This window comes from Ruditapes philippinarum, unplaced genomic scaffold (assembly GCF_026571515.1).
Source record: "Ruditapes philippinarum isolate M1 unplaced genomic scaffold, ASM2657151v2 ctg7155_1_1_1_1, whole genome shotgun sequence".
Lineage (NCBI taxonomy): Eukaryota > Metazoa > Mollusca > Bivalvia > Venerida > Veneridae > Ruditapes > Ruditapes philippinarum.
The window spans coordinates 6,951-34,845 of NW_026858430.1; the positions used below are offsets into that span (position 1 = coordinate 6,951).

Genomic DNA, 27,895 nt, shown 5'->3' on the forward strand with positions numbered 1-27,895 from the left:
TAAATTTGTTCCCTTTGGTTACTTCACAATATTACACATTCAAATACATTTTCAAAATTTTCATGAAAATTAGCATGATCGGGAGGCGTGCTGCTTTATACAGAATGTGTCACTGACCAAGACGCCAGGGTGAGTACACCCAGCTCTCCCTATTCTTCAAATAGTCAAGCTAAAAATACAATAGCCTATAAAATAAGATAACATACTTACTTTTTTACAAGCAGTATAAAGCTCAGCATAAAGGTCAGACCGACGGCACAAAGGTAAGCAAGGGACATGTTATATGTGAATGCATCTCCTGTTATCAGGTAAGCTGTCTTGTTATGATAGGCCCCGTAAAATAACACAGTATTCTCCATCCAACCCTTGAATATATATATATGTATATATACAGTATATATCATTTTATTTCCCATTAAAATTCATCAACTGGTTAAACATATACTTCTTTAAATACGTAACATTCTGAAATGACCTTACAAAAAGTTAAAACTTAAAATGTTTTGTTTTAATAGTTTATAATACAAAACCTTATTGAAACAGATCTTACTTGCAAATTTTTGGATATAATATTTTAAAAGTTGGATATGAAGAGCAATGGAAAACAAGACATATATTTTACAAGGCATATTGGCATCCCTGATCTTCCTACATCTAAAAACTTTAGGGTCATTTATACAACCTTCACAACCTAACTTAAATCACTCTTTACCATAGGTCCAACTTTCACCAGAAGGAAGAAAGACCTTGCATGTGGCTATATTCTAGTTGAGTATAGATGTTACCCAGAGCTTGGTAAATGTGGGTTTTCCCCCATCTTATCCTGGGATACAAACAACCTTTTACTGTAATAGCTTCAGGGTAAATTACCCTTCACAACAGAGTGGTGATCAAGACGTAGCCCTTATCATCAATATATTAACCAACTTTGTTTGTACCCGGAATAAGACGGGGAAAAACCCAAGTTTGCCAAGTTCCCAGGTATCTCTATTGACAATAAACAACAATATTTCTGTTGATAAAGTCATCAATAAACAAAACTATTGCTGTTACCATAGAATTATATGTAATGAACATACCGTTCCTTGAAGAACATCCTGAACTTTCTCAGCTGTACTGGATTGGTTGACTTTTGATTTCACGTCTGCAGTGTAGTTCAACGTATAGAATACGGCCATGTTATTCGGTATAGAGGAGCAGGCATTCACAGACGATACAAAACTTCCGCCAATATCCAGGGATAAGAAGGGCAGAAGAACAACACCAAACATTATAAGGGTCATGAACAGGTTCAGAAACATCAACCAACGTAGAAAACGAAAATAGGATACCGTAGATTGTCCAAAATGACCTGAAATAATAAGAAAAGAGATTGTTTTCTTGATATAAAAAAAGTTCTGCAAAAAAGAAAGAAAATTATTGTAAGCCTTTCCCTGCCTATAAGACTGGAATACCTAACCCTCTCACAGACTGGAACACCCATCCCTCTTACAGACTTGAATACCCATCCCTCTTACAGATTGGTATATTCTCCCTCTCACAGACTGGAACACCCATCCCTCTAACAAACTGAAACACCCATCCCTCTCCAAAATGGAATACCAATCCCTCTCACAAACTGGTATACCCATCCCTCTCACAAACTGAAATACCAATTCCTCTCACAGTCTAAGACACCCATCCCTCTCACAGTCTAAGATACCCATCCCTCTCACAAACTGGTATACCCATCCCTCTCACAGTCTAGGACACCCATCCCTCTTACATTCTTGCATAGCAGACTGGCGTTCCCGTGAGTTTTACCCATGCCGGAAATTTCATCTGGCATGTAGGGTGCCAGATGAGGCGCGTGCCAAACAACGTCATTTTAGCGCACTTTATGAATGAACCGCGTTAAACTGACGTCGTTTTAGAAGGGAAATATGTGCTTAGGATGACGTCATTTCGCCGTTGTTATTTTAGTTGTAAGTTCATGCGCTATTGTAAGAAAATAGTTATGGATGAAATGACTCTAATTTCCATGTACATATATCATATTGAGGTTAACCATTTTAAATATGAAATAATATGGCATAATATGCAAGAAAAAATATCTGACATATGTTTGCAGTTCGGATCGGAATATCCCTCCCTCGGAAACACGCCCATGGGCGGACACCATCCCTCTCACAAACTGGTATACCCATCCCTCTCACAAACTGAAATACCCATCCCTCTCACAGTCTAGGACACCCATCCCTCTCACAAACTGGTATACCTATCCCTCTCATAGTCTGGAACAACCATCCCTCTCACAAACTGAAATACCCATCCCTCTCACAAACTGGTATACCCATCCCTCTCACAGTCTGGAACAACCATCCCTCTCACAAACAGAAATGCCCATTCCTCTTACAAACTGGTAGGTATACCCATCCCTCTCACAGTCTAGGACACCCATCCCTCTCACAAACTGGTATACCTATCCCTCTTAGTCAGGAACAACCATCCCTCTCACAAACTGAAATACCAATTCCTCTCACAATCTGGTATTCCCATTCCTCTCACAGTCTAGGACACCCATCCCTCTCACAAACTGGTATTCCTATCCCTCTCACAGTCTGGAACAACCATCCCTCTCACAAACTGGTATATCAATCCCTCTCACAGTCTGGAACAACCATCCCTCTCACAAACTGAAATACCAATTTCTCTCACAATCTGGTATAACCCATCCCTCTCACAGTCTAGGACACCCATCCCTTACACAAACTGGTATACCCATCCCTCTCATAGTCTGGAACAACCATCCCTCTCACAAACTGAAATACCAATTCCTCTCACAATCAGGTATACCCATCCCTCTCACAGTCTAGGACACCCACCCCTCTCACAAACTGGTATACCATCCCTCTCATAGTCTGGAATAACCATTCCACTCACAAACTGAAATACCAATTCCTCTCACAATCTGGTATTCCCATTCCTCTCACAGGCTAGGACACCCATCCTTCTCACAAACTGGTATACCCATCCCTCTCACAGTCTAGGACACTCATCCCTCTCACAAACTGGTATACCAATCCCTCTCACAGTCTAGTACACCCATCCCTCTCACAAACTGGTATACCCATCCCTCTCACAGTCTGAAACAACCATCCCTCTCACAAACAGAAATGCCCATTCCTCTTACAAACTGGTAGGTATACCCATCCCTCTCACAGTCTAGAACACCCATCCCTCTCACAAACTGGTATACCTATCCCTCTCAGTCTGGAACAACCATCCCTCTCACAAACTGAAATACCAATTCCTCTCACAATCTGGTATACCCATTCCACTCACAGTCTAGGACACCCATCCCTCTCACAAACTGGTAAACCATTTCCTGTCACAGTCTAGGACACCCATCCCTCTCACAAACTGGTATATCAATCCCTCTCACAGTCTGGAACAACCATCCCTCTCACAAACTGAGATACCAATTCCTCTCACAATCAGGTATACCCATCCCTCTCACAGTCTAGGACACCGATCCCTCTCACAAACTTGTATACCCATCCCTCTCACAGTCTGGAACAACCATCCCTCTCGAAGTCTAGGACACCCATCCCTCTCACAAACTGGTATATCAATCCCTCTCACAGTCTGGAACAACCATCCCTCTCACAAAATGAAATACCAATTCCTCTCACAATCTGGTATACCCATCCCTCTCACAGTCTAGGACACCCATCCCTCTCACAAACTGGTATACCCATCCCTCTCATAGTCTGGAACAACCATCCCTCTCACAAACTGAAATACCAATTCCTCTAACAATCAGGTATACCCATCCCTCTCACAGTCTAGGACACCCGTCCCTCTCACAAACTGGTATACCCATCCCTCTCACAGTCTAGGACACCCGTCCCTCTCACAAACTGGTATACCCATCCCTCTCATAGTCTGGAACAACCATTCCTCTCACAAACTGAAATACCAATTCCTCTCACAATCTGGTATTCCCATTCCTCTCACAGTCTAATATACCCATCCTTCTCACAAACTGGTATACCCATCCCTCTCACAGTCTGGAACAACTATCCCTCTCACAAACTGAAATACCAATTCCTCTCACAATCTGGTATACCCATTCCTCTCACAGTCTAGGACACCCATCCCTCTCACAGTCTAATATACCCATCCTTCTCACAAACTGGTATACCCATCCCTCTCACAGTCTGGAACAACCATCCCTCTCACAAACTGAAATACCAATTCCTCTCACAATCTGGTATTCCCATTCCCATCACAGTCTAATATACCTATCCTTCTCACAAACTGGTATACCCATCCCTCTCACAGTCTAGGACACCCATCCCTCTCAAGTCTAGGAAAACCCATCCCTCTACCAATCTGGCATTCCCATTCCTCTCACAGTCTAGGACACCCATCCTTCTCACAAACTGGTATACCAATCCCTCTCACATTCTAGGACACCCATCCCTCTCACAAACTGGTAAACAAATCCCTCTCACAGTCTGGAACAACCATCCCTCTCACAAACTGAAATACCAATTCCTCTCACAATCTGGTATACCCATTCCTCTCACAGTCTAGGACACCCATCCCTCTCACAAACTTGTATACCAGTCCCTCTCAAGTCTAGGAAACCCATCCCTCTACCAATCTGGTATTCCCATTCCTCTCACAGTCTAGGACACCCATCCTTCTCACAAACTGGTATACTAATCCCGCTCACAGTCTGAAACTCTCATCCCTCTCACAGTCTGGAAAACCCATCCCATTCACAGGCATGATTAGTTAAGGAACAAGACTGTCCTGCTGTAATTATTTTTGGATGGCCATATCACCTTCATAATTATGATATCTTAAAGTGGTTGACAAAGTGTGATCTGAAAGATATCTTCTAAACTTTTCAAACTTTCAAGCATTTTGTCAGTACTTTTAGTAATTTGATTCTTACATAATTGTTCAACAAATCAGATTTACTAGATAGCTTGACGAACATTACTTTACCATTTAAACAATACACAAAATTCTCAAGCATAGGTAAACAATAAAATTAAACAAGATAACAATCAATTTAAAAAGACGAAGATTAAATTAAATTGTCTCATGGGTTAAAGATTGTGTAAAAAAAAATTTATTAAGATAGGTGTCTTTTTTTTCTCTTCAATTTGTTTATTTTAAAATTTGATAAATCTAACCTTATTTTTTTTTTCAATTAAACACTTCAATGATTAAATCATTCCTTTATAGATTTCAGTTTTAAAAATCTTACTTTAAATACTTAATTTAAAAAAGACACTTAAAAAATGATTAATGTCTTTTTTTGTATTTCACTCTGACAATGGGGATGACCTTGGTCATGGTTAAGGTTGTTGTCTTCAAACCACTTGCCTTTTCATTGCTGTAGGTTCAAATCCTGCCAGGACTTTGATACTTTCATGCAGATCAATTACGGAATGTTGGTGGTTATACTCAGATGCCCGTTCGTACCTGGAATAATGCATGGAAGGGAACCCGAGATCTTCCTCCGTCAGTAAAGCTGGAACGTCGACCTATCCTGTGTTGTTGTGACATAAAACCCAATCAAACAAACAAATTTTACAAAATCATTTAATCCCAAAAGTTTCGAGGGGTAAAAAAAATGTAAAAATAGACATACAACAAATTTCAATTCAAAATGATAAAAGTAATTATCAACAGTATAAAGTCAAAACAAAACACCATCCAAAGCTTCAAGTTTCTCACCTTCAATGACCTTGAATGCCCCAGCCCAAAGTTCAAGTTGGTACACCCAATTTTTTGTCCAGCTTGTGAAGCTATGCCATTTCTGAAATCACAAAAGTAATATATTAAAATTATATTAAATATCAAAGATATTTTTTCGATTTAAATAATATTTAGCTCACTTAACAAGAGTGGCAGCCCCTTATTTACTTTTCTTTGCAATGAATGTGAAAATTGGCTCTAAAGCAGTATGCTTCCAGATTCATGCTTATTTACAAGAAAAATTTAAAAGAAGTATTGAAAAGTAAAATATTGTGAAGTGAACAAAGAATGTAATTTACACATTGCAAATGGCACTTACAATCCAACTTCATTCCATGTTAGTAGACAAAAAGAGGTCAAAATATGCAAAAATAGTCTTTACTGCGTTAGTCACGCAGTAGAAATATGATAATAAATACTGCAAAATCAGTTATTAAACACACATAACATGTAAATTATTTCATGAACCTTGAATCTTTTTACTCTTCTTAAAATCTTTGTAAATTTTTCTAAAGTTTGATTTTCTTGAAGTTTTTTGGCTTTTCTGGAGTCATGCAGCTTTAAAGAATTTGCTCAGCTTTTTTTTTTAGTCAGCACATAACTGTTATGAGATCATGCATGTGCAATTTAAAAGACATTACAGTCAAACGTGTATTAAGCGACCGGGCAAGGGAAACACCCAATACATGTTTGACATTTTTTCCAGAATTTTTTAACTTCTCTGTTGTTTTCCTTGTCTCCAACACGAAAACCCTATTAGTGAAGATGTTTTCTGTTGTGCATTTTTTTCATTTGAAATAAACAAACTACATCTATTTGTTACGATTAATTTAATGGCTGATCAAGTTCAAGGTCAATTCAATGCAGTCTAAATGTCAACAAGCGAAGCGTATACACCATCTCAGTATGGGCGGAGCGTTGCATTGTTTATCCGATATTATTGGATAATACACGTCACGCGTATACTTAACTTCATTTGCATACGCTAAAACGGTATGGGAAATAGAGTTTTTCACACGTTTATTGTTGTGTTTTGATTGTTGACACTTGTGACATAACGAGGTGGCGTTCTCTAAAAACACAATTACTTGACAGGTAAAAGTGGTCGTTTATATTAACGCCTGCATCAGATAAGAGAAATCAACATTTGCAGAGTTTCTGATAACATCTTTTAAACACAGACATATTATAAATATACATAATAATTATAATACATATAGTTTTTTAATATATATTACTATTAAATAAGTTATGAAAGTTATAAATATAATCACATACATGAGGTTAATTTGTTAGTTAATGCTTATAAATATGATAAAATAATTGTTCAAAATCACAACAATGTCACACTATACCACCAGAAACGATATCCCACATCTATGTTAACTTTCTACATTTTAAGGCAATATGCATTATTTTCACAGTTAACATTTTATATGAGAGTTTATCCACATGAGGGTTTATGTCTGTACAACAATATATTATTCTCATATTGGCCAACCATGAGGGTTTATGTCTGTACAACAAAGGTGCATGAATTGTTCTAACCATGAAGTTTTTATATTGGCTCAACATGAGGGTTTATGCCAGTACAACACTGTAGCATGAATCATTCTCACTGTTAACATTTTATACTGGCCCTAACAGGAGGGTTTATATCTGTAAAACAATACAGCATGCATCATTCTCAGTTAACATTTTATATTGGCCCTAACAGGAGGGTTTATATCTGTAAAACAATACAGCATGCATCATTCTCACTGTTAACATTTTATATTGGCCCTAACAGGAGGTTTATATCTGTAAAACAATACAGCATGCATCATTCTCAGTTAACATTTTATATTGGCCCTAACAGGAGGGTTTATATCTGTAGAACAATGTAGCATGCATCATTCTTACTGTTTACATTTTATATTGGCCCTAACAGGAGGGTTTATATCTGTAAAACAATACAGCATGCATCATTCTCAGTTAACATTTTATATTGGCCCTAACAGGAGGGTTTATATCTGTAAAACAATACAGCATGCATCATTCTCAGTTAACATTTTATATTGGCCCTAACAGGAGGGTTTATATCTGTAAAACAATACAGCATGCATCATTCTCAGTTAACATTTTATATTGGCCCTAACAGGAGGGTTTATATCTGTAGAACAATGTAGCATGCATCATTCTTACTGTTTACATTTTATATTGGCCCTAACAGGAGGGTTTATATCTGTAAAACAATACAGCATGCATCATTCTCAGTTAACATTTTATATTGGCCCTAACAGGAGGGTTTATATCTGTAGAACAATGTAGCATGCATCATTCTTACTGATTACATTTTATATTGGCCCTAACAGGAGGGTTTATATCTGTAAAACAATACAGCATGCATCATTCTTACTGTTAACATTTTATATTGGCCCTAACATGAGGGTTTATGTCTGTAGAACAATGTAGCATGCATCATTCTTACTGTTTACTTTTATATTGGCCCTAACAGGAGGGTTTATATCTGTAAAACAATACAGCATGCATCATTCTCAGTTAACATTTTATATTGGCCCTAACAGGAGGGTTTATATCTGTAAAACAATACAGCATGCATTATTCTTACTGTTAACATTTTATATTGGCCCTAACATGAGGGTTTATATCTGTAAAACAATACAGCATGCATTATTCTTACTGTTAACATTTTATATTGGCCCTAACATGAGGGTTTATATCTGTAAAACAATACAGCATGCATTATTCTTACTGTTAACATTTTATATTGGCCCTAACATGAGGGTTTATGTCTGTACAACAATGAAGCATGCATCATTCTTACTGTTTACATTTTATATTGGCCAAACATGAGGGTTTATGTCTGTAGAACAATGTAGCATGTATCATTCTTACTGTTTACATTTTATATTGGCCCTAACATGAGGGTTTATGTCTGTAGAACAATGTAGCATGCATCATTCTTACTGTTTACATTTTATATTGGCCCTTACATGAGGGTTTATGTCTGTAGAACAATGTAGCATGCATTAGAGAGGTTTATAGTCTATAACACTCAATGGTAGCATGCATTAGCCTCCTATTGGCCAAGCTGTTAGCTTTCAGTTTGAAAATTCATTCTCATGGCTAACATTTTATATTGGCCCAGCATAGGTCAGTATTAAAAACTGTTTGACAGGGTGGAAATTCATACTTTTAGCAGAATTTCTATTTTAATCAACCTCAAACATCGACTTACACTGGACATAGATCCGTGTCCTGGAACATTGTTCTTAATTAAATGTGTCGGCAATCACATGTCGAACCAATACAGAAAAACATTGCTGGGCCATTTTAGCATTAACCAAGGCCATTTTAGCATTAACCAACATACATGTAACATTACCTGTTTAATATTATCATAGAAATCCACCTAAAACAAAGACACAAAACAAAACTATTATATTACTAATAATAGTCTATGTATCGCATGGAAAATTGTCCAAGACTTCATATTATGCTCCTGTGGCACCTGCTGTGTACTTTATTATGAAAAAAGATTTTGACAGGTTATATGGCCATATATAAATGGCTGTTTGGAAATGGTGGCTCTGGGTTATATTGCAAACAACCACTTATATATGGCCATAAAACCTGTCAGAAATATTTATAACGAATTTATACTACAGCAGTCATCTTTTTATTAGAGAAAAAAAGATGAAATATCTTTATAAATTGACAGCAGCCGAGTATATAAAACTTATATAAATGTCACAATGATACAATGAAAAGAGACGTATAAACATGAAGTATTATAAAGATTGATAGCTAAGGTGACAAAAATACCATATTGTTACAGGTACTAATCTTACTCTCTGCTGAGTACTAATCTATAATTGATAGCAACCTATCCATGAAGTAGCAGGAAGTAAACTTTAGGTTAAAGATTATTTCTATGTTAATCATACATGCCCTCCAAGGTCAAAAGGTACAGGCCTTATTTTGTTTCATGTCTATGCGATGGTATATAGCAACTGTTGGTAGCTTTACCGGTGGAGAAAGACAAACAGGTGCTCCTCTGTGCAGTAAATCAGGCCTAAGCAAGCACCTGAGTAGGTCCACTGACATTCCATAAACGAGCTAACGTTATCTTGACCTCACATGGCGAGATTGGAAGAGACAACAGTAACAGAGGTTAACAACAGTTTTTGCTTACATATTTCATAGCTACAAATGACATTGAATTATATTCACAATGTTATTTACTTTGATTGTCAAAGAGAGTATGGCCTATGCCTAACATTAGAAACATTCAAAAACTCTTCAAAATTACTAAACAACCGGTCTGATTTGGTAAAGAATCTAGAAACACATGTCACATTTCCATCTGTTATAAATAGGAAGATAAATATTGAATCATTCAGAACACACAAAAAAAACAGGAAAGAAATTCTGATTAATTTATCTGATTTACAGAATAAACTTTCCTGCTTGGAAATTAGAGCTGTTCGTTTATAGCCAAAGATATTTCAATGTCAAAATATTTAAATTAAGTAGACCAAAGTATAGGGTTCTTTGGACTATGTAAGAGTGAAGTTGTGCTTTGCCAGAAACACCTGTCCTTATCTTAACTTACAATTCAGTTATTGTACAAAAATCCATATTTTTTAAATTCATTTAAAATGTAAAAACATGTATTTAATAATGTTTTAATATGGGCATGTTAGAGAAAATAGCATATGCTGAAAGTGCAGTAATGTGCTATATAGGAAACAAAATGTAAACAAAGTAGTATTTTGACATCCATACAAAATACTAATTATACCAATTGCGAACAGAGCAAAAGATCAACAGAGCAAAAGGTTGTTTGTCAAATGAGTAATTTTTTTAAACTCAGTAACAAGGTACAAAAAACTAAAACAATTTTGAGAAAAAAATCAAAGCACAGAAGGCGCTGAATTTGTTTGGGTCTCAGAATGTCAGAAAGGTGAAGGTTGTGAGATTATAAAACAATTTGTTTTTTGTATAGTGCCACCAATGCTTTCCAGCGTTTTAATTGTAGTAGATTGGCTATAAGACTAATTGCAACACTGATATTTGATCCAATGTTTATTTGACTTAAACAATTTGAAAAAAAAAATGAAAAGCCTTAACTAGGATTTGAACTCCAGACCTCTTGTTTCCTAAGCGAGCACGCAAACCTCTCGGCCACGGTGGATTTACATGTTAACGGCCTGAAGAAAACCATATTATTCTAGTTAGGGTTTGTAACGACGCTAACTGTTGTTTCACACTTGTGTAAATAATCATGGCGCTTACTATAAGCATGTATATCTATAAAGAATAAAACAATATTAAAAATCTTTGACCATTCGGGAATTATTTTGCTTGAAAATTAATCCGCCTGTCATGTGACCAATATTTACGCAGTGATCTCCCCTAAATTTTTCGGCCTAAGTGTTACATATAATGGGAAGTAACCCCTTCAAAAAAGCGTACTACTTTCGGCACTTGCAATTAACAGCATTAGAGTCTGAAATTTCGCTACCATTATTTGAAATTGGTCTGACGACCCAAACAAATAAAAATGAGCCTTTAAGTAAATATTTACCATTTTAAAATTCTGCAGGTCCAATCCATGTGAAGCCTCTTGTGATAAAACCTTGTCCCTGAAAATAGAAAAAGTTTTTTTACATGCTTGTGTTAAAAAATAATTATTCTAACATGCTTCACACTCTTCCCATAGAAATAATTATCCTAACATGCTTCACACACTTCCCATAGAAATAATTATCCTAACATGCTTCACACTCTTCCCATAGAAATAATTATCCTAACATGCTTCACACTCTTCCTATAGAAATAATTATCCTAACATGCTTCACACTCTTCCCATAGAAATAATTATCCTAACATGCTTCACACTCTTCCCATAGAAAGAATTATCCTAACATGCTTCACACTCTTCCCATAGAAATAATTATCCTAACATGCTTCACACTCTTGCCATAAAAATAATTATCCTAACATGCTTCACACTCTTCTCATTGAAATAATTATCCTAACATGCTTCACACTCTTCCCATAGAAATAATTATCCTAACATGCTTCACACTCTTGCCATAGAAATAATTATCCTAACATGCTTCACACTCTTCCCATATAAATAATTATCCTAACATGCTTCACACTCTTCCCATAGAAATAATTATTCTAACATGCTTCACACTCTTCCCATACAAATAATTATCCTAACATGCTTCACACTCTTCTCATAGAAATAATTATCCTAACATGCTTCACACTCTTCCCATAGAAATTATTATTATTACATGCTTCACACTCTTCCATAGAAGTTATTATTCTAACATGCTTCACACTATTCTCATAGAAATAATTATTCTAACATGCTTCTGACTCTTTTCATAGAAATAATTATTCTAACATACTTCACACTTTTCCCATAGAAATAATTATTCTAACATGCTTCACACTATTCCCATTGAAATAATTATTCTTACAAGCTTCTTACTATCCCCACACACATGATTATTCTAACACGCTTCACACTATCCCCAAAGACATAACTATTCTAACATGCTTCACATTATTCACATGTAAATAATTATTTTAACACTATTCCAAAGGGCAGTCCGGAGAATTATTACATGCAAATGTCTACATGTCATATGATGTCTGATGTGACATCATCTTACCAAGTAACATCATGTAATTACTTCTCCACTCAATATAGTTCAACATATCTCAGTTCAACATAATAATTATCTTCTATCAATTCTATGTTATCATGTTGGAATGGAGATAGATATAAAATTTTCTTGCATTGAGGTATATTTAATGCATGACTTATCAATCCAATGCTTTGAAATGTATCACTAAGGTGCACCAGCCTTTGATGTACTGCACATTTGAACTATTCTACAATTGATAACTTGATTATGTCACCATTCTAGGCAATATCACCAGGCTCAATACAGTTGGACCCTTGAAATTTTAAAGTTTCTATAACTGAATAAGCTTTAAAGGCACATTATGCCCCATAAATGCTTTTAGTTTTATTTTACAAAAGCTTTTTAATTTTGATGTACTTTTATAGTACCCAAAATGTTACTAATTGGCCAATTACCTGAACCATCTTTCGCCTCTGTTGCTTTTTTTTTTTTTTTTTTTTTTTGGCAATTAGTAAAAATATTCAGTGATTTTCAGTATTTTGTAAGGAAGACAAAATATTAATATGTTTACATTTTGCTACTTTCAAGACAGATAATTTCACATCCACCCATAGTTTCTTCAGGTAATAAGCATCATTCTAAAATGCTCTAAAATCATTAATTAAACAATATAAAACTACTGTTTGAGCTTCCTTTAGAATTAAAAAATATTTGTTTCTGAGGCATATCATGCCTTTCATAAAACAAAACATGTATTAATAAACTATGTTTTGTTACCGCAACAGAATTGTGAACCTTTTTATCACACTTTCTACTGATAATTCCTAATTTAAAGCATTGCAAGTCCATCATATAAACATTAAATTAATATAGACAAGATTTATAAGAACACAGCTGTAGGCCAAAATGACTGTCTCAAATGGCTTTGGGCCGCCTCAAAACTTAGAAGCATATTTTTGTTGTATGAAATAAAACCGAAAATGACTGCCTCAAATTCAAAATTGACTGTCTTAGAAAAGTTTTAATGAAAACATGAGGAAACAGGACAATATCTGGCAATTTTTTTTATGGACTTCACCTGACGTTGGGACTGTCCTTTGTTGGGATTTCAATTTCTAACCATTACAGTAATTGTTGACAAGCCTAGATTATAAAATTTGGTCAAAACAGACCAGCAAGTTGGCCTTGTCATGATAAAGGTAAATCATTGTCACATCTGAGCATTCAAAACATTAAAGTTGTATTTCAAGGGATGGATAAATGTCATTTCCATTATTACCTGAGTAGTTTAGCCATATCTTCTGTCGTCAAAGGACCTTTTTTTTCTCGTATCTCCATTCTTTCTTTTAAGGTCATCCTTTTTTTATTTCGGTTGCTAGGTAACCTGTCATCTTCATCATCAATGTCATCATCTCCAGGACCATGAAACACTGAGCCTGGTCGATTTGTTCTCGAACTTGACATCAACTCAGACAAAGGTCTATGCATGTGTAGCGTTTTTCTTCTCTGAATTATAGTTTTCATGCCGTCTGCAAATGACATTCTCTGTTCATTTTGGAAATCAGATCGACGCTCTCTACGGCTTTTTCTTGTTCTTCGTCTCAGGGACACTCCTCTATGAACCTTTGGCCTGTAATTAGGATCATTCTCATCCAAATCACCTTCAAACCCCATATTTTGATGTCCACCAATGAGATCAGGTTGGCTTTGATATGGTCTTCTTTTGTTATCAGACCTTTTTTCCCATGCATTATCTCTTTTACGCTCATCAAAATCATATTGCTCATATTCTCTTGGTTCAGATTTAGCTCTCAATTGATCTGCACCATAATTTGGCCTTACTCTAAGATCTACTTCATCTAAATCTTCATAGTATTCATCCCTAGCACCAAAATCATTCTGTTGATGATGAATGTCTGCTTTTGTATGCATATCTTCATCATAAAACCGATGAGGTGCAGGGTTTTCATGTCTGCCTCTTTCAAAATAATCCTCTGAATTCATATTTCTCATTTCCATTCTTTCACCACTATATCTGTGATCTTGTTGGCTATCATTGGAGAAGTGGTTATCAACCTCCATTCTAAATCTCTTGCCATCTTTACCAGTCCTTCTGTTGTCTGCATTAGGTATGATTTCTCTACCATACCTTGCATGCCCATCTGGAGGAAGAGGATGTAAATAGTTATCATCCGGATTATCCATATACCCATGTGATTCATATCTCCCTCTTCCAAAATTTCGATCGGAACCTTCGTCAAAATCATTTTTCTGAAAATCACGTATATCATCAAAACGTTCCCCATTGCCCCTGTCTGCTCTTAAATCTCTCCCTCGAAAGTTTCCCGGGTCCCTATATCGATCATCATAATTTCCATGATCAAAGCGCCCTCTGTCATGCTCATCGTGGTAATTCTGATTCCTTCTATCCCAAGACATACTTGTAATTCACCTACATATCCCGCTTTCCAGTAAATCCTCTAAATATCCATTTCTTAATTATATATTTCCACGTCTTAAAATAGTGTACAAGATATCACAGTGCTTTTAATATGAGAAAAGAAGATCATTATTTCTGATATAATTAACTTTCTGCAGAAAAGAATATCTGTTACACTTTTCAGAAGTTTACATTACAAGACTTCCTAGTTCAACTGTTTCGATTTTATCTGCTGATAAAAAATGCCTCTGTTCAATTATTTTTATCAGAGATTTTAAACTTGCCTCACCACTTTATCTAATAAACGCACTCAAGACTTGATATACGGCCCAATAAAAAGTGAAGTAAAACATTGAATTGGAACAAAAAATTTTGGTGCAAAGTAAACGCTTTATTTTTTGAGACTGTAAGGAGACATTTCGAGGTTTGACTACAAAACTACAGTAACTTGTATGAAATGAAGAAGGACCTACAACAGTCTTGCTGTCATCGGCCTTCGATTTAAGTGTTTAAATGAAATCACAGTCAGGTCACTAAGTGCATACTTATCAAGTCTGTTTTGTTTTTTTAAATATGTACTTTAAACATCTTTTATTTTAAATGGCCACTTTTTCCTCGTTAAAACAATGCTTTCAATGTATAACATATAAATACATGTATACTACATTTGAGCCGCGTCATGACAAAACAAACATAATGGGTTTGCGACCAGCATGGATCAAGACCAGCCTGCGCATCAGCGCAGTCTGGAAGTAGGGGAACTGATAGCGAACAGCATGGATCCTGATCAGACTGCGCGGATGCGCAGGCTGGTCTGGATCCATGCTGGTCGCAAACCCATAATGTTGGTTTTGTCATGACGCGGCTCATTTATTACAGAGAAGAAGTGGTGGTGCACTTATTAAACAATTTACAAATTATTACAAATGATAACCCCTTATCACAAAATTTAGAGATAAAAAAAATTCAAGTGCATACAACTAACATGAACAATACTTTTATTTGATATAAGTATTACGTTCATCTAATCTATAGATATAATTAGATATAAATTCATCATTTTTTCCTATACATCATCACTTAAGAATAGACATTGTGACTTCAAGAAAGTATGATCAAAAAAATCTCAAACAATAAGTTTTATTTTTCCTGCACAATGTTTTAAACCCTAATCTGGTTGCATGTATAGAATTATAAATATAATTAAATAGAATACAATGTCATTTGAACGAATAGAATGCATTTAAATAGAATAGAATAGAGTAGAATATATTAGAATAGAATACATTAGAATAGAGTAGAATATATTAGAATAGAATAGAGTAGAATATATTAGAATAGAATAGAGTAGAATATATTAATTTATAAGAATAGAACAGAATAGGCCTACATTGAAATAGAATAGAATACATTAGAATACTATACATTAAAATAGAAAACTTAAGGAATGGGAATAGAATGCACTAGGATAGGAATAGAATGCATTAGAATAGAATACATTAGAATAGAATACATTAGAATACATTAGAATAGAATACATTAGAATAGAATTACTAAAATTCAGAGGCAACAGTATAAGGCCTGATACGACTACACAGTGATGACCCAGTAATTAACACAGCAGACTTGTTATCTAAGGTTCAAAAACTTTCAGGGGCAAGCCATTGTTTTCTTAAGACAAAGTACAAATGTACTTAAACTGTTTGTTTCTGAAACAAATTTCCAGTGTGTCTCTTTAAACATGAGTAGCTTCCTTCAACTAAAAGGTTAAAATGTCCTTTCTAATTTATTAAAGGACATTTACTACAGTTCTCAAATAGAATGAAAGCTGTTTCATAAAATGTTTGATAAAATTTTGCATGATCTTTAAAAGAAAAATTTAAGCAAAAAAAAATCTGGGGGTCACTAAACTGTTTTTTAGTTATCTGCTCTTGAATTTTATTCTTTCTTTTTTTTTGGTAATCTTAAAAACAGGAATGCTAATCTGCTCAATTTTTGAATAAAAATGATTATCGAAATGTTAATAAATTTCATGAAACAGTTTTTATTCTGCCCATACATGTATGTCTATATGAAAACTCTAAACATATCTTTAATCAAATTATAGAAGAAGAAGAATGATTTATTTTTATAATAGATCTATACTTTATCATAGAGCTCATTTCCAACTTTTTTCAAATGATTGGTTTGGTTTGTTTGGTTTTACAGCGCATTAACACAATAAAGGACTTATGGCGCCAAGACAGGAAAGACGATTTTGGCTAACCTTGGGTGTTACAAACTTCAAAGCAACATCAGGGGTCAAAACCACCTCACATGCTGGAGCTAAGAGATGCATAGACTCTAGTTATTCCAACTCATTTAGTTGCCTCTTATGATCACGCAGGGATAAATGGTTCCTGCAATTCTTATGCCTCAACCAATGCAGCCCCTTAGCCACAAGGGTTTTTTTTCAAATGAAGTTCAAAGTTTTTCAGTTTTCTTTGATAACAATATGATTTGAACCCTTAGTCTGATGGGGGGCAACAAATCTACACATATGCCCCGTGCAGACCAAGATCAGCCAGACATCTGTGCCGTCATGATTTGATCATGGTTTTTTCTGTTCACTATTCAGGCAATACTTTTGAAATTCTCCCTAAAAATAATGAATGCACAGGTTCAGTCCAGATTGAAAGATGGGCAAGTCCATTTAAGAAATTTAGTGTTGTAAGGGTTAAAGGGAAAGCAACATTTCAAACAGGATTATCTTCTAAATCTCTGCAATATTTAGAACTGTAATTTTTTTCTTTTAATGCAGGGTATGATGTATATTGTATTCAAAACATTTTTTTTTTTTTTTTTTTTTTTAACTTGGGACAAAAAAACTTATTTAAAGAGGATACTCATGAGTTCATTGATATATTTTGATTAAATCAAAAAATCAGGTTATTCTAGTTTAATACAACTGTAAAAACATTTCAATTTTTACTTCAAACCAATAAATCAATGATAAGAAGTTTATCTGACACTTTTAAAAGTATATACATTCACTACTTCTTTTGATAAATTTACAACATAATCTCATTTTTCTCAAATGTTTCAATATTATTTTTCAGCCAATCAAATTCAGATAAAGATAACCAAGTTAAAAAAGGAAAACCCCATCAGATAAAATTCATTCAAGGTAACAAGATTTCTTGTTGTGCTTTTAAGATAAAGTAACCTAAGATAGATAAATATTACCACAGTTTGCCAGTCCAAAAAAGGTTGTGTTAACTCCAGCTTGACATAAACCAGATATCTTGTTTTTTGTAATGTTGCTTTTCTTTGGACAATCTTGATATTTATATAGTTTTATATACATGGCTGCAGTCAATTTACCAAGAAATCTCACTTTTTTTCTAAAAAGGAAGTTTTCAGTATAAATTCATAATAAAAATTCCTGACTGGTTCTATGGCCATACATTAAAGGTAATTTGCTAGCCAGTACAAACTACTGTTTAAATAGGGCCATATAACGGTACAAAAATCTTAATACCTAATAATATACCAGGATATATAACAAACATTAGTTTGCATATGCATAATTACTTCCTGGTTATATATAAATTTTATGTCTTCTTGGGCAAACAAATCAAATGAACACCACCGTATAATTGGCATTAAAATATCAAGTTATTTACATTTTATCCATTTTTGAAAGACATGCTTGCACATATTTTGCTAATAACTTAAGAAAAAAATCTGAATCAGTGAGAGAAAAAAAACAAGTGGCCTAGATCTTCAGATCTCTCATTGCTCACACCTCTCACCTCTCAGACCTCTCACTACCCAGACCTCTCACTGCTCACACCACTCACTTCTCAAACCTCTCACTTATCAAACCTCTCACTGTTCAGACTTCTCACTGCTCAAACCTCTCACTGCTCAGACTTCTCACTTTTCAAACCCCTCACTGCTCAAACCTCTCACTGTCCAGACCTCTCACTGCTCACACCACTCACTTCTCAAACCTCTCACTTCTCAAACATCTCACTGTTCAGACTTCTCACTGCTCAAACCTCTCACTGCTCAGACTTCTCACTTTTCAAACCCCTCACTGCTCAAACCTCTCACTGTCCAGACCTGACTGGTCAGACCTCTCACTTCTTAGACCCTTCACTTCTGAACCAAGTGTTACACCATTAGACCATGGCCTGTCTCGATAATCATGCTAATGTAACATAGTGTCAGGGAATGTAATTCAGTTTTAATTTGAGTTTCAAATAAATTTACTTATTTTTTTACAGTTCATGTATGGAAAAAATAATTCATTAGAACTACAATATACATGTTTGATTTTCAATTACACTGTTATGTCTTTACTAATAATAATGTGTAATTCATATCAAACATTATAATCATATGTTGTAAATTAAATATTATTTCTACAATCTTTTTTTAAAAAGCAACTATTTTAACATTTTTCTTAAAAGAGAATTCACGTGTATAGGTATCAGATATTATGCTGGAATGTTTTTCAAACCTTAAAGTTTGTGGAAAAATTGGCACAGAGTCAGGCAAGTCTGTACAGATGTGCATGCTGACATGGTTTTGTAATAGTGAAGTCATTATTGCTGCTGATGTGCTAATTGTGTTAAGTTTTTCTAGGAAATACAACAATTTCATAATTGGTGATATACAGTGAGTCAGTGAATGATATTGATTATATTTCACAATTACAATTTTATATTTAATTAAGAATATTTCATTAAGAAAGCTAAAATAAGTTAAATATAATTTTGTTTTAATATCTAATTTTAAGATTTTAGAAATAGAAAGGCTATCTCTGTATACATCGTATAGTTACAAAGAGCAGAAAACTGTTGTTTCCATGTTGTTTTGGTATCAGTTTCCCTTTATGGCAATGTTCAAAATGTTTTGTAAATAAAACAGAATTAAACTATGATTGTATTTTGATTCATTACAAGATTAATCTAAATGGCCAAGTGTTTAAGCCTACAGAATTTAAATCACTGCCCCTCACAGCTGAGTGTTCGATTTTAGACAGGGATTCTTTTGCTTGAGGAAGTCATCAAGCTAGCAAATGGAATGTTTGGTGCCTGCTTACGCTTGAAATAATGCATGAAGCGGTGCTAATGGGGTCTCCTTCCACTTATAAAGCTGGAAAATAACCGAACAAAAAAAAATAAGTAAAGATGTTTGGCTAAAAGTTTAGGCACCTGTATTTATGGTCAGTCCATTGATTTTTAAAAAATATTTTAATACAGACCTGTACATCCTTTTTACACTGATCGTGGCGGTCATGCTCCTGATACTCTCGACAGTCTGCTCACGATCCTCGTATCCCAGAATCCACGTGTCCACGGTACTTAAACCCATCAATAACTTTCGTATTGTTGAGGATTTGGACACGTATTCACTTAGTCTTCTACTCACAGACTCTGAATAAAAATAATTATGATAAATACAGGTTGAAATATACCGGTAGACCTAAGAATTTAGAAACCGTATATATATTATAGTGCCAGTACAGACTAAATAATCAGATTCAGCAAACACAGGTCTCTAAGACCTGTATTTTTTTTTAAAAAAAACAGGTGTTTTTCAGTTGTAATACAGGAGTTTTTTTCGTACCGGTACTTTTTTTATTTAGTATAAATATACATATATATAAACAGGTTTTTCTTTTTACAGGTTGGTGAATGGATCATTCCCTTTTAGTCGGGGAAAAATAAACACACTATTTTTGCAAAAGGTAAAGGAACAAAATACTGAATCATTATTTTCAAGAGATTATCAATTTCAATTCAAAGGGGGACAACTCTTACATACATAATGTAAATGAAACCAGTTTTCAATTGCTATAGGTGTATTATCTACATGTATTTTCATTCTACATAGCTGTCTGTTATTAGTATATTCTTGCATAAATTGAAAATGATATTTATTGCTAGCCTTATAAACTGATAAAACTTATAAAATGTGAAACAAATTAATTTATGTACTAGCATATAAGATTGTTACATTGTGTTGAAGTCAGTTCTTCTATTGCTTCAAAATAACAGTGTCAAAATTCGTGGAATGACTGTTGTCAAGACTGGGCATGTTTTTCCTAATGATTAATCTGCCTTATTGCACAACTTATTAGGCAAGAAAAACAACAAAAACAATAAAAGTGGAACAAACAATCAACACAGGATAAGTTTTAAGGTTTATTTAATGATGATAACCGACGTTTCGACTCTCACTTATTAGGCAGAACAAAATCCACTGAAAAAAAGTTGGAAAAAAAAAACCACACTGATTTAAGAAGCCCATTAATATGCCTAACAATAGTGGTTTTACTTTTATTTTTCAAAATTTTTCATATTTCGTGTCCTGTTATAATTTTCAAAATATTACTTATTTGCCAATTACCTAAAAGTAAAAGTATCTTTGCTTTTGTTGCATGTTTCATGCTCTGAAGGCATTATTTCAACATGAATATAAAACTTGTTTTTCTTTTTCTAAAGAGGAGATAAAATGCACATTTTTGAGGCATAATTAATGTGCCTTTAATAAACAACTACAAACAAGAGGGCCATGATGGCCCTAGATCGCTCACCTGACTTATCAAACTCATCCAAACAATTACCTAGACAACCATTCTGACCAAGTCTCATGACAGGTGAGTCAAAAATGTGACGACTACAGTGTTAACAAGAATTATCCATATTTGAGCAGTGCGACCTAGTTTTTTACCCAGGTGACACATATACAAACTTGACCTAGAAATCATCAAAACAAAATTTCAGACCAATTTCCAGGATTCTTGGATCAAAACAGTAGCAACTAGAGTGTTAACAAGATTTTTCTATTTTTAGCTCCGGTGACCTAGTTTCACATGCGATTTCTAACTCATCCAAGCAATTACCTAGACAAGCATCCTGACCAAGTTTGATGATAATTGAGTCGAAAATATGACCACTAGAATGTTAACAAGGTTTTTCCATATTTGGGCGGTGTGACCTAGTTTTTCATCCAAGATGACCCAATTGTTCGAACTTGACTTAGAAATCATCAAAACAAACTTTCAGACCAATTAACAGAATATTTGGATCACAACAGTAGCCACTAGAGTGTTAACAAGATTTTTCTATTTTTAGCTCCTGTGACCTAGTTTTTCATCCGAGATGACCCATGTTCGATTTATTCCCAGCAATGACCTAGACAAGTTTACTGACCAAGTTTGATGACAATTCAGTCAAAATTGTGACCACTAGAGTGTTAACAAGGTTTTTCTATTTTTAGCTCCGGTGACCTACTTTTTCATTCGAGATGACCCATGTTCAAACTCATCCGAGCTATCACCTAGACAAGGATCTTGATCAAGTTTGATGATGATTGATGCAAAAATGTAACCGCTAGAGTGTTAACAAGGTTTTTTCTATTTTTAGCTCCGGTGACCTACTTTTTCCTCCGAGATGACCCATGTACGAACTTATCCGAGCTATCATCTAGACAAACATCCTGACCAAGTTTGATGATGATTGAGGCAAAATTGTGACCTCTAGAGTGTTAACATGATTTTTCTATTTTTAGCTCCGGTGACCTACTTTTTCATCCGAGATGACCCATGTTGGAAATAATGTGAGCTTTCACCTAGACAAGCATCTTGACCAAGTTTGATGATGACTGATGCAAAAATGTGACCGCTAGAGTGTTAACAAGGTTTTTCTATTTTTAGCTCCAGTGACCTACTTTTTCATCCGAGATGACCCATGTTCGAACTCATCCGAGCTATCACCTAGACAAGCATCTTGACCAAGTTTGATGATGATTGATGCAAAAATGTGACCGCTAGAGTGTTAACAAGGTTTTTCTATTTTTAGCTCGGGTGACCTACTTTTTCATCCGAGATGACCCATGTTCAAACTCATCCGAGCTATCAACTAGATAAGCATCCTGACCAAGTTTGATGATGATTGATGCAAAAATGTGACTGCTAGAGTGTTAACAAGGTTTTTCTATTTTTAGCTCCGGTAACCTACTTTTTCATCCGAGATGACCCATGTTCGAACTCATCCGAACTATTACCTAGACAAACATCCTGACCAAGTTTGATGATGATTGAGGCAAAAATGTGACCTCTAGAGTGTTAACAAGGTTTTTCTATTTTTAGCTCTTGTGACCTTGTTTCTCTTCCGAGATGACCCATGTTCGAACTCATCCGAGCTATCAACTAGATAAGCATCCTGACCAAGTTTGATGATGATTGAGGCAAAAATGCGACCGCTAGAGTGTTAACAACTAAATGTGAACGGACGACGGACGGACGACGGACAATCATCGATCCTAAAAGCTCACCCTGAGCATGCTCAGGTGAGCTAAAAAGGTTTCAAACCTCTTCCAAATGCTGCCACTGATTTCCTTCTCTGCGCCATACTTTTCCTCCGCTGAGGATCTGTTATCTGTCTCGTGAGTGTAAGGCCGGTGTCTGAGTGAAAAGCGTTGCGACTCGGCAACATTGCCGATATAGCTGCATGACTGCTTCTTCTCCATCGCAAGTCTGTCTCGTCAATTTCAACAGCATCTGACAACAAAAATAACAAAATTACAAAAAAAATTTACAGTGAAAATACGAAAAAAGGAAAATATGCATTTTATTTCATCAATATTTCTCAATATTTCATCTATAAGTATATAATAATTAGAAATGATAAAATTACAGTAGTGTATGGCACAGGAATGACTGAAAAGATATCAATTTTTTTTTAACGTGGTATAAAGATTTCAATAGCTATTCTCAAAACAGCAAAAAAGGAGTAACCCTGAAATTATAAGAATAATAGAATCTTGATGGTTATGGGTACCCAACTAGAACGAGACTTGAAAAAAAAGTGTCCTGGGAGCAAGTATAATCTTACTTTGGTAAAACTGTATTCATTGAATTATAAAAAAAAATGTTCAACAAGTTTGATTCTTATTATACTAGTCCATCACATAAAAATTATGGAAAAAATATAGGATATTCAAGTTTTTTCTATAAATATAGGATTTATTTTTATTGAGTGGCATGAAAATAAATATTTCACAAGTGATGGTAGCTACAAGTGAAATATGATAATTTTCATATGATCAAGATGAGAATAAATCCAGTATTTATAGATATACTTGAATTTGCTGTTTATTATATACTTTTTTGACCTTACAATTTGAAATACTTTAATTTTAATTTTATGTATCATTTTAATTTCGAAGAAAATAGTCAGGAAAGATACCAGTAAAAATATGGAAAATATGTTTCACTGCTGTGAAAATAAATTTTTACCGTGAAAATACAGAAAAGGAAAATGTGCATTTTTTTTTCTCATCAATATTTCATCTATAACTAAATATAAGTATGCAGTAAATAATTTTTAAAAAATTAGTTTGTTTTCATTTGACCATAATTAATCTAAAATACGTAATTATGATGATTTACACTCCTTGCCTGTTACATAAGAAATTGTTAGAACATAAAAGTTTCATGTATTCATGTATATTTGACTGTGAGATTTTAAATATTGCATTAACTGCTCAAGCTATAACAGTCTTTCAATTTTAAAAAAGATATTTATTTTTCTAGACATTTGAGGGATAAATGGCTTTTATTTCTATACCCATGCATTGGCAATTAACACAGATTCCCTGATGTCAGTCTTTCTTCACCAAAATAGATATTTTCTTTCTGATGTCTGCAGGGTTGTCATTAACATTTTGTGCAGAAGGTTTGTTTTAAACTTGAGGCGGTCATTTCTGTCTTTATCATGCATAACAAAGAGTGTTTTCTTAATTTTGAGGCGGCCCATAATGCATTTGAGACAGGCATTTTGGCCTCCTGCCGCCTCTTAATGACAACCCTGTGTCTACTTGTCTAGGCCACAAAATATAACATTTATTGGTACCAGGGTATACAAAAACAAAATGATAATTCAATAATACAGTCAAAACTGCCATAGTGACCCACTGTATTCAGCGACTTCCTGTCTTATGTGACCCTATTTCGGTCCGCCCAACGATATTGGCTATAAAGTTGCACTGTATTAAACGACTCACCGTGTTACGTGACTAGCGACCGTGATTTGAACGGTCCGGAACGGGCTAAGCACTGTTTTTAGCGACTACGTTATGAAAGATTACTCTGTTCCTACTTCCTGTTTCGTTGAAAAAAATATCGGAAAGAAAGAACGTACATGTATTGTTTTAGATCTTCAACAGAAATATGAAGCCTTACAAAAATTGGATAAAGGAATACCGGCGTATAAAGTGGCAGAGGAACTTTGTGTTGGAAAAACACAAATCCAAAAACTTCGTAAACGAAAATTGGAAGTAATTTCAGACTTCGAAAATAATGTTCCTTTGAATTCTAAACGTCGGAGACATGCAACTGGTAACGAGAAAATCAATGACTTAGCCTTAACTTGGTTTCAGAATGCACTTAAAAGAAAAATTGTGTATTAATTGGGACAAACCCTTGAAACCTGTATGTGACATATTGACTCATATAAATGAGGAAAATTCTGATGACAGTGAAGACGAAATTGAAGAGATGGATGACGCTGAAGGGTCTGTCATGCAAAATGCTCCATCACTGACCCAAGCAAATGAAATGGTGTTACAACTGAAATCGTATGCATTGCAACATGGACATGCCAGTATAATGTACCATTTGTCAAAACTAGAGGATGAAATTTCAAGTCTAGTTGCAAGCAAAAGTAAACAGTCAAAAATAAGTGATTTTTTCAATAGGACTTTAAGACACAATGTGATTCTGAAATTATTTTATTAGTTTCATAATCATGAATTTTAAATATCAATAACATTGTATATGTATAAATTTTTAACACGGTAAAGAAACAATATAATTCTGACATTTTAATAATTTTATTTAATATATAAACATTAATCTTTAATATTCAATTTTACAATCAAATATTCAATAGCATTTTACATGTATAAAATTTTAACACTGTACACACTTTTACTGCTCTTATCATAAATAAATGTTTTAAAACTAAATGTATAGGCTGTTTTAGTATTATTTAACTTTTTAATAGTGCTTGGATGTCTTATTGTAAACCTGTATTAAGAGACTCCCTGTCTTATGTGACCTTCTTAAGAAAGTCCCATGTAGGGTCACATAAGACAGTTTTGACTGTATATCTGCCCTGTGTTACATGAGCATAATTAATAATCAATGCAAATAGAAATTCTTCTGGCTTAAATATATATTTTTATACTACATAAAATGTAATTATCACATTGTTCCAGTCAATATGTCAAACCAATAAACTGAATAATTCAGTCAATATAGTGCTATAGTTTATAGCATATACAATATACTTATATGATAAACCAATTATTGTCTGTAAAAAACCTGGATGTTGACCAAAAAACTGACACTCTGATAATTGATAAGATCTGGGCTTTATTCACTGCAACGGGCCCTTTCTTTAAATTTGTAGGAAAATTACAGTGATTTTTTGCAAAAGAGCTCGAACACACTAGTCCAATTTATATGACGTTACAGGCTTTAAAGTTTATGTCGGTCAAGCCCAGAAGCAAAAGTATCTCAAAGCGACGTCATATTAATAAGACTAGAGCTTATACTGCCTCAGACACATAAATGCTTACATCAAAGGTAAAAAAAATCAACAACACATATTAAATGTCAACAGCAATTCTGTGCTAAATACATGACATTAAAGTTTGGCAAATAATCATTTGTCATCTGAAATTGAAATTTCAAAGGCAAAATTATGCTGAAAATGATATTTCTCTTTCATATAATAACGTTTTTAAAATCATGTCCTACCATTTTTAAAGAGCTCACTAATGACTATGTCTAAAAATATTTATTGAAAAAATACATGTAGATCTAGTCAGCTTCATAATGTGAAAGTCAGGACTGTTAAAAAAAATCTCTTTTCAATTAATAACAATTGCCCACAATACCAAATTCTAAAACAAATCAAATCATGCAATTCACTGATTTACATTTTCCATGAAACATTTTTAAAATAAAAATATATATTCTATAACTTACTCTCGCTGCTAACAATATAAGATGGAATACTTGATTTTCTCCAAAGACTTCGTTCCCCGGTAGCCATTTCTGTCTAATAATTCATAAATCCTTCTTAAATATATCACAGATATACCTCTTGTGTCTATGCTGGTGAAGCTGAAGAGTGTCAAATTTTCCCGCCATTTCAGAGTTATCGCCTCATTCGGAGCTGCCTCGGCTATTATCTATAATACCTTATCCGAAGACTTACGGAAAGGGCCGAGTAGTTGCGATTGTTATCGCCTCATAATATATATTCGGCTTAAAACGTAAGCCACGGAAACACGCTCGTAACAACACTCATGAACCATGTACACCGTACTGATCTGTTAAAATTCGCCAGTCTCAGCATGCACAGAGACGATAAGAAGCTCAAAAAATAGAATATTTTCAAACCGGACCCACAATCTTAAAATATAGTCTGTGGCATGCAGGAAATTTATTTTTAATAAATTGATACAGTTAACAAACAAAAAAACAGCAAAAAACAAACAAAAAGCGACAAAACATTAATACCAATGTTATCATAGGATTTAAAATGAAAAAACTGCCAAGTGTTGGAAACATACCTACTCACAATGATAACAGATGTAGATCAACTATTGCAAAATTGTATTGTATTGTATTGTTGTGTTGTGATGTACGTGCTGTGCTGTGCTGTGCTGTGCTTACTCTCCTGCGCATCGGTCGATGTTCCACTATCGCTCACTTTGAAGTAACGTGAGTGTAGTCAGTGAGCTGCGAAGGGAGTGTATGCTGTGCTATATTGAATATAATCACAAAGACCGGTATGACTGAGTGATTAATTACAAAGCATTTGAACGATAAACCGTGTATTATTATATTTTATTACACGATATCGTGTAATGCCTTATCGCGTTCATACGTGAATAGTATGTAACGTGTTTGAATTCGTTCTTTTTTTTCTTCTTTTTTTTAACGTTCCAA

At 34.4% G+C, this 27,895-nt stretch overlaps 1 protein-coding gene across 2 annotated transcripts; it reads right to left on the reverse strand.

The window, feature by feature from the left end:
- LOC132753170 (transmembrane channel-like protein 7) lies at nt 1-27,099 on the reverse strand. Of its 2 annotated transcripts, XM_060743611.1 has the most exons (7): nt 26,927-27,099; nt 23,243-23,431; nt 20,129-20,300; nt 11,354-11,411; nt 5,740-5,821; nt 1,080-1,351; nt 1-365 (listed from the first exon to the last, which is right to left on the reverse strand). In XM_060743611.1, the coding sequence occupies exons 1-7, from the start codon at nt 26,991-26,993 to the stop codon at nt 207-209; spliced, it is 999 nt and encodes a 332-aa protein (XP_060599594.1). In that variant the 5' UTR covers nt 26,994-27,099; the 3' UTR covers nt 1-206. The 2 variants fall into 2 exon arrangements, with proteins under 2 accessions (XP_060599594.1, XP_060599592.1); XM_060743609.1 differs by lacking the exons at nt 20,129-20,300; nt 23,243-23,431; nt 26,927-27,099 and adding an exon at nt 13,714-15,177 and having other exon boundaries at nt 181-365.
- Nucleotides 27,100-27,895: the final 796 nt, after the last annotated feature.

Bases quoted from the DNA above. Each gene is read 5' to 3' on its own strand.
- LOC132753170 (XM_060743609.1), bottom strand. From the start codon at position 14,873: ATGTCTTGGGATAGAAGGAATCAGAATTACCACGATGAGCATGACAGA. The intron at 11,412-13,713 runs GTAATAATGGAA...TTCTATTTTCAG, and splicing joins GATATGGCTAAACTACTCAG to GGACAAGGTTTTATCACAAG. The intron at 366-1,079 runs GTATGTTCATTA...TATATATTCAAG, and splicing joins AGGATGTTCTTCAAGGAACG to GGTTGGATGGAGAATACTGT.